This window comes from Ochlerotatus camptorhynchus, unplaced genomic scaffold (genome assembly GCF_037179485.1).
Source record: "Ochlerotatus camptorhynchus isolate MF236.1 unplaced genomic scaffold, CSIRO-AGI_Acam_v1.1 ptg000103l, whole genome shotgun sequence".
Lineage (NCBI taxonomy): Eukaryota > Metazoa > Arthropoda > Insecta > Diptera > Culicidae > Ochlerotatus > Ochlerotatus camptorhynchus.
Genome location: NW_027040593.1, coordinates 378,829 through 387,338, shown reverse-complemented (window position 1 = coordinate 387,338; position 8,510 = coordinate 378,829). Strand labels below are relative to the sequence as shown.

At 44.1% G+C, this 8,510-nt stretch overlaps 1 protein-coding gene across 1 annotated transcript in view; it reads right to left on the bottom strand.

Moving 5' to 3' along the window:
* Positions 1-5,430: 5,430 nt before the first annotated feature.
* Positions 5,431-8,510, bottom strand: part of LOC135699150 (transcriptional activator cubitus interruptus-like) — a 302,508-nt gene continuing 299,428 nt past the window's right edge. The window contains exon 7 of the mRNA XM_065219367.1: positions 5,431-8,464. Within this exon, the coding sequence (XP_065075439.1) occupies positions 6,167-8,464 (2,298 nt within the window). The 3' untranslated portion in view covers positions 5,431-6,166. The remainder of the gene's footprint in view (positions 8,465-8,510) is intronic.

The following is an 8,510-nucleotide window of genomic DNA, read 5'->3' as shown; positions in this document are numbered from 1 at the left end:
GACGTATTGGAGGGTGCTCTGAACTGTACACACTTAAAAAAAAATCATGTAAATTTAGGTGCTCTGAGACTGACATATACGAGCGTCATTTTTGACATAAAATTGAGTCGTAATAGACGCAAAACTCAGCTCAATCAAACGAACTTTTCATCGAGTACCGAAGTTTTCAGTCTCGGAGCACTTAATTTTACATTACATGTTTGTTTACATCTCATCCTTTATGTCAAAGATGGATTCCGTCACGTGTAAAATTAGGTATTTCTAAGTGTGTAGCGATGTGCGTGTAGAGCAGAAACCCAAAGCTGTCGACCAATATGTGTCGCTATATGTTGGATGTGCGGTAGAAGCATAGAGGTAACTCTAAGACTAGAAGGTCCCGAAATAACGTGCTCAACTTTTTGGCTCAGCTCTGGTACTCTCTTCGGTCCCAAGCTAATCGATTCACCCCTCGAAACATAGGAAATTCCACTAACCCCTCATTTTATCTGTCAAACTTTCATAGCGAATCAAAACAAACATTCTGCAGTCCTAGAATATTGACTAGAATGGGGTACGTTAATCGTTTGCTTGGGACCAATAGGCTAGTCAAGTAGTGAGCCAATTTAAAATCGTTAGTTTCGTATTGATTGTTGGTAGAAGGTCGTGATGAGATCGTTTCCAAGCTTTTTAAGGAGTTTCAACGAAGATGGCAGAGTGCGAATCGAAAAAAGGATCAGTTTTTGAAGACCAATGAGCAATGGTTTGTAGTTATTGTTTCTTGTTTTTTACGGTTGATTATTTTTTGCTTTTATTTAATTTCTTAGGTTAGAAGAGTTCGTCGTTTTTGGTGAAGCAACATCATCTTCAACAATGCGGAATGTAGGTGGTCGTCCTTCAAAAGATTTTGAAGACGTTTGTGATCGAACCAAGCGGCGAAAAACAGAAGTGTTGCGTAAATCATTTACTCCGCAAGAACTGAAATTTGCTGCAGGAATGGCTTTGCAAGCAGAAGGAAATGCGGAATTGGCTTCGTTACTAAAGAAAGGCACCTGCACGACAAGCATTCCGATTGAGCATGCTTTGGCAATATATGTCGACGCAAAACTTTCGAAAAGAAGATACAATATCATTCGCGCACCCGTTAAAATTTTGTATCCATCTTATGAAAAAATATTTTCTTCGAAAAATGAGTGCTTTCCATCACTTGAGCACTTTGAAATTACGGAGACTGTATGTAACATTCAATTACAAGCATTGCTGAACCACACTTGCTCTCGGTTGATTGTACTTGTTAAAGCTAAATTTGAAAATCTAGTTCGTGAAGGTTTCAACGATTTCAGCCTTTTACTAAAATGGGGCTGTGATGGAAGTTCTGGTTTTAACGAATACAAGCAAAAATTTATGGATCCTAGCTGCTCCGACGCTCACATTTTTTTAACATCGGTGGTACCATTAAGAATAATTACCGACCGGAAAGTATTTTGGGATAACCCTCGATCGTCCTCTACGCGATACTGTCGCCCTGTTTCATTGAAATTTGCAAAAGAAACTGTCCAGTTAACAAAACAAGAATTTGAGCGCATGAATGACGAAATTTCTAATTTAGAACCATTCGAATTAGAAATTTCAGGCATCAAGATGTTAATCACATTTTATCTTATGTTAACTATGATTGATGGAAAGACTGTTAACGCCATCACCAATACAAAATCTTCTCAGAGATGCTACCTTTGCTATGCTACGAGTTTTAATTTTAACGACATTGAAGAAATGTTCAACAGAGCTATCATCTCGGATAATCTGGAGTAAGGTATGTGTAGCTTACATTGCTGGATCAGAACATTTGAGTGTCTGTTACATATAGCATACCGACTTAGCTTCCGAAAATGGATAAAAACTGCACATATGGAGGAGTACAACAATGCTAAAGCTCGAATTCAAAAAAGTTTCTTATAGCAACTTGGATTACACGTCGATAAGCCTCGTGCTAAATTTGGAAATAGCAACGATTTTTTTTAATTACTTTATTTGTACAGGCTCAATCGAATAAACTTTACAGAGCCGAGTTATCCTTTGCGTTACACATTATTACTGTTTTATATTTAAAGTTAAAGGAACTGGACCGAGTACTCGCGGTTATCTCGAAGTGAAATAGCAACGATGGTAAGATGGCATTTTATAAGACTGACTTTCTTTGATTTGCACGCTAGGATTCTTCAATATTAATACCTTTTACCTGTTAATATTCTAATCGTATCGTTCCTATTATCTACAGCTAACACCGCGAGACGTTTCTTCAAAAATGCTGAGATTTCATCTCAAATCACTGGAATTGATTTTGATCTTATCATTCGATTAAGAACGATTTTGCAAGCCGTTTCATCTGGAGAATCCGTTGACCCAGAAAAATTCCACCAATATGCAAAAGAGACAGCCAAACGCTATGCTTCTTTATATGGATGGAATAATATGCCTACAACGCTCCATAAGTTGCTTGTCCATGGGTATCAAATAATAAATAACGCATTGCTTCCCATTGGTCGTATTAGCTTGAGCTTGAGCTTGAGTTTGATTGACCGCCCACGGTTGCTACTCTGTTACTGCCAGATCAGCTGTAATTACACAGAGAACCAATAGACGATGCTTGGGACTAGCAATCATCCTCAATGTGTAAAAACTGGTGATCTTAAATTAGGCAATACCAGCGCCGGCCGCGCCCGAACACAGGTCAAGAAAGGAATGAGAAGGATTGTGTTGACATGACACTCGCTTTGATGGAAGCCGAGAACACCTCTACACTTCCACGAGGAATCACTGGGATGTTGGATAAGAGGGTTGGGTTTGCAGCAGGTTTCGTTTTGGTAAACGATAAGCTGAATTGATGTCCTAACGATCATATAACGCGAAGGAGCTTGGGACTAAACCCACGGTCTTCTGCTCAGTAAGCAAAAACGTTTGCCACTAGGCAGACGAGCACCTTTTTAATCACCGAGTTGCTGTTATTACCATGTAGTCATATTAACAAATAAAACGATTGACGAATCTTGAATGTGGATGGGCCTGAGATTAGACTCATGATGTTCTGCTCAGTAAGCAAAAACGGTTGCTCTAAGGCCACCGAGCCCCTCATATCACATAATACCGTTGCTCAAATTTGTGTATCCATTCAAACCCGGAACCAACGACAACAAAGAGTTTCGCAAAATACACGATACACAAGCAATTTTACCATAAATCCCTTTGATATGTAAGGACCTGGGACCGCGTTTTTCTGCTCAGTAAGCAGGCCACTGTAACCGACGATCTTTCAAATCCGAAAACTAAAAACTACGAAAAAGTACTTAGGCCTTCATTAAGTTCCACTTTCACGCGACGTTCAATGACAGGGTCCAGGATTACATCTGAAAAATCCAAATCTGGCCAACGCCCACCTAAACCTGTTCTAATCCACCTGAAATGACTAACGAATGAAAGACTTTGACTACCAAGCCATGCAATAGTCTCATTCCGTGCCTTATGGCAACTTGATGATTCTATTGCGCTCATCTTTTGGCACCACCCAGGGGAGACTTGGTCCTGTACCCAATGCTTAACTTATCTCCATTCCACTCAGCTACTCGCAATTTCTTGTGATATTATTATATGAGATAATTCAATGCAGACGTCTTTCCAAATTTGGCAGATCGACAGGTAATCGGTGAGTTACCACGATAGTTGCTATTCAACAACTCGACAACGTCCCATCGTCAACGTCTGCTATGAGAATTTCCCATTGCAGACGCCAAGGAAATGACGTCATCGAGCTATCGATCAACTACCCTGGTTATCGCCTGGTACCTTATAGCACGATGCTAGGAGGCGAACCGGAAGAATCGATGAGCTACCTCTCGCCCACATTGCTTCCCATTGGTCGTATGTCCGAAGAAGCCCAGGAAGCAATGAATAAAGAAATTAGGCAGCTAAGAGAGCATCACGCGTGGAAAGGTTCACGCAAGCAAACAATGAAAGATATATGTTGTGGATTGCTTGTTGCATCCGATCCCATTGTTTCAAGTTATCGCCATGGGCAAACGGTAGTGGCAGATGAATTGCCTAAAGAGGTGCAAGATTTGTTGATAGTTGAAGATTGCGATGAATAAATGTTTGTTTATAGAAATAAAAGTTAAATTTTAATATTTTTTTGGTGTCCCAAATTGATAACGTAATTGACTGTTTAAACGCTACTCAAACTGTTTATCAAAACTCTCAAATCACTTTTTTTCTGGAATGAAACCTCTCCAAAAATAAATGTCTTAACAAATAAAGGCTAAATCAACTTTAACTTTTGGGATTTCTGTTTCGCACAAATGTTCAGAAAAAGTCGCAGATAAGGTTCAAGGTCTTTCCTGAAGTTTGGAGAAGGTCAGGAATATTCTGAGATCTTGGTCAAATAGAGATAACTTGGTAAAAGTAATTATGGAACTTGGAAGAAGTTGATGAAGCTTTGTGGAATTTGAGAAAATTTTCAAGGATTAAATAAAACGGGCAATTCAAGGAACATTGGAGCAATTTTCCCGTTCCACTGAAATTGTTTAGTGGCAAATGCCACACGGCGAATGAGAACGACTCAAATTTCAGTTTAGCTAACTCATAAATCACATAAATTGCAGGAACTCAGCGATCAGTAAATTTGCCTCATGTTTTTCCAGGAAAAACTTTCCAAATATGAGACAAGTAAAGATGGGTTTCACTCAGTCTATTATTAGTACTACTCCTGGAATGAATAAAGTTTTCGTTAATTTTCCGGCAGATTTTTTAGGGTTTCCACAGGAAACCATGAGGCAAATTTACTCATCGCTGCGTACCTGCACTTTTGGCAATGATGAGTGAACTAAACTCTAATTTGGGTCGTTCTCATTCGCCGTCCACCTTCGCCATCTGCTGAGTACGGTGCTGGCAGTATCGAAATGTTTAGAAAAGTTAGATGCATATCGATGCACTTTGAATGCATTTAATAATTGGTATGACTTTTGATATGCGTTTCGGTTGTACGATATTTCACAGCAGCCCATTTCGAGGAAAAAAAATTGGCAGTATGTTAAAATCTGAATCAAACAATTTTAGGATAATTTTCCCTCTTTTGTACATGAGCGGTTCTTTCGAGGTTTTGGCTTAGATGTGGCTTAGGTTATTAACGTCTCTTTAAACTGTTCCCCTGGTAGAGGAGAATTTAGTTCATTCGAGACGGTATTCAAACAAGAGCTTTTTCATCATCGTCCTCTATTTGATCGCTTTCCCTCACACACCATTTCGAGGTTTTGGACCCAAACATCGTCAGTAGGATAAATTCATTCGTGATGCGGTTACTCGTTTGACGCCCGTTCAAGTCTCTCTTACGATGACGGAAGCGCAGCCCTAAACTGTTTCAATCACTGAAAGGAGAATTTCGGATTACAAAAACACTCGATGCCATACTTTTTATTAGGACATAACCATTAATTTATTCATCAATTGTCTTGAATCTCTCTTAACTGCACTAATCGGGACAGTTATTTACAAAATAGGACCACGAGAACAGAAAAAAAACATACGAAACGAAATTCTTTACAAAAAATAAGTCTACTTCGCTGTCTCTTTATATCGCTAATTTCTAAGACTCTCTTGCTCCTCAATCGTATTGGTCCATGCACGCTCATGTCATCCAGTTTGAATTGTTTTCAATAACGAAAATATTCACTTTTCTTCGCGTCACATTCCGCTCATCGTAATAATTCATCTATATAATTACAGTCACTTACCGTCGCTTAAGTAAATGACACACATGCCTAATGTCTAGCGAAAAATGTCGCTGCGTCACCCTCTAAAAAAAAATGCACATAAACACAAATTACAGGAAATCTATCGTCTTTTTCTCATCGTCTCGAAACAAACAAACAAAAAATCTTACATGGCTACAAAATGCGCTTCCTTATCACCTAGTAGGCCTATAGAAGAGATAATCGTCGAAAAATTTTCTACACACCGAATGAAATCTTCACGTCCGTTTCACACTACTTCTACATAAACTACGGCTTGCGATCACTGAGAAGAGTAAAAAAAAAATGAAAGCCTAACCTAACCTAATTCGAAAACAAAACTAGTAAGTCTCAATCAATGAGTTTGGAAGAACGAAACAAAATTTATCTAAAAAAAAAAAAGAAACGAGCATTCACTGTATCATCTGCAGGTAGCGATCCTCCTCGAAGTACGAGCTGAGGGAGGTGCTCATGTCGTTGATAACCAGATTCGAGGATGCAGCAGCAGCTGCGGCTGCTGCCGTTGGGGGAGGAGGTGGCGGCGCTGTCGTCGTTGCTGCTGTTGCCGTGGCACCGGTCGTTCCCGTAGGGTGGGTGCTGCTGCTGACCATGTCCGCCGCGGATTCCACCCAATTTTGGCAGTTTTGCACGTACTCCAGGGTGCGCTGGTAGGTGTCCGAACCCATGGTTCCGGGAGCCGCTGCCGCAGTAGCAGCTGCAGCTGCTGCAGGAGGAGAAGCTACCGTGGGGGTAGCGACGGTTGCGGTAGGAGCTGGAGGTTCACCGAAACCCGTGGGGGTCGACGGGAGGGGAGGAGTTTGCAGGCTGCTTTCCATGGGTTTCGGAGGGGCTTGGGATTGGGGTTGGCTAGGGGTGGAGGGTGATGGGTTGGCGGGATTGTTAACGGGAGGGGAAAGTTGGGATTGGCTGATGTCGCCGCACTGGATCTCCACGTCGACGGGATTGGGGGAGGTTTGCTGGGCGGGAGCTGGTTGCGTTTGTTGGCATGGGGCCGGGAAGGTGTTGGAGTTGAAGCTGAAGGGGTTTTTGTACTGTTGGGAGTTGGTGCTGGCTTGTGCGGTCGATGATCCGGACGGTTGGTTGATGTGCAGCGAGCCCTGCATCATCATCGCCAGGCAGCAGTGGTGTGCGCTCTGGTCCGTTCGGTGGAAGTAACCGATCAGGTTCGAGCAGGCGATTTGTCGGAGTTGCGGCGGTTGATTCAGAGGGAAGTTGCTGTTGTTGTTGTTGTTGTTGAAGTTTTGACCGTTGTTGTTGTTGTTGAAGTTCTGCATTTGGCACTGTACGGGAGGGGTGTTCGGTTGCTGCGGTTGCGGTTGAGGTCCGTAGTTGGATGGGGTCAGAGGACCTACGGCACTCTCGGCCGGCATCATCGGGGACATCATCTGGTGCTGCGGAGTCTGGGGAGACATCACGTTGCTCATCATGCTGCAGTCATCGTTGCTGTACTGGGACTGAGGACTCATCAGGACCTTGTTCAGTTTCGACTGCGGCTGGTTAAAACTGGCAGGTGGCTGCTGCTGGCGAGGTTGCATCCCGGAGTATCTCGGAGGGGAGTTTTCGGTTGGGTTCCACCCGGAACCTTCCGTTGGAGCAGTTGCCGAGTTCGGTGTGGACATTCCTTGTTGAACAGTGACCTTGCTTTCCTGGTCGGCAACCTGGTTCAAGTACTGCAACATCTCATCCGGAATGACCAGCTTGTTTTCGACCATTTCACCTTCTTCGACCTCATCCAGCACCACTTCCTGATTCGGGTGAAGCTTGTTGGTAGCTGGTGAGGGTATCTTGGCGGGAGCACCAGCGGTTGTCGCTGCTGCTCCGGACGTGATTGTACTGCTTTTCGGAACCGTGGAGCTTGGGCGTCCAACAAATCCTGGACCCGTGCCGTAGTGACCGGCGTGTTGGTTTCCGGTAACTGGCTCGGACATTCTCCTGTCCGTCTGGCCCAGCATCTGCTGCTGATGGTAGTAGCTTCCGCCGCTCATGTTGTTCGGAATCGAATGCCGTGAGCTTCCAGCCGCAGGATGATGGCTACCCATAGAGTTCTGGGTGGTGTTGAAGCGCTGCAGATGCGTTGAGATCAAATGCGAGGACGGAGGTGGTGGCAAACTTTGGCCACCATTTGTAGCGGTCGACATCGAACTGGACCTTCGCGAGCTGCCCGGTGAGATCGGATCGTAGAAGGACGAGTTGTAGTAACTGGTGGGGCGCATGGTCGAGATCGAGCTCTGCTGCGAGGCTTGACTGCTTCGCCGGCTAATGTCCGCCGATCGCATGCTGTAGTACGAACTGCTGGTTGTACTGTTGTTGCTGTCCCGTCGCAGTTGACCCGGATTGAGGTACGCGTTGGTCATCATCGTGTTGGTACAGACCGGGCCGGTCGGGGGCCGCAGGCTGCCCAGATCAGTCTGACAGTTCTTGGAGATCGGTGATGGTTGCGGAGGTGGAGTCGTTCCCGGTTCCATCTTGAGATCGGTGATCCGTCGGTTCAGTTCAATCAGACCAAAGTTCCGGTGGTTGTTGATCTCCGGGATGTTGGACAGTGGGTTGCTCATCAGAGATCCCTTGATGTTGATGCGGTTTTTGAAGCGATTCCTCGGGCCACTGCCGCGGGTTCCAGCCGTGGCAGTTGCCGCAGTGGGACCTCCCAGGTCAACCATTTCCCGCAGGACGTACGGCAAGTCGGCGACCTGTTGGGGGAAAGCAAACGGGTCAATAACGACGAGTTCAACACAA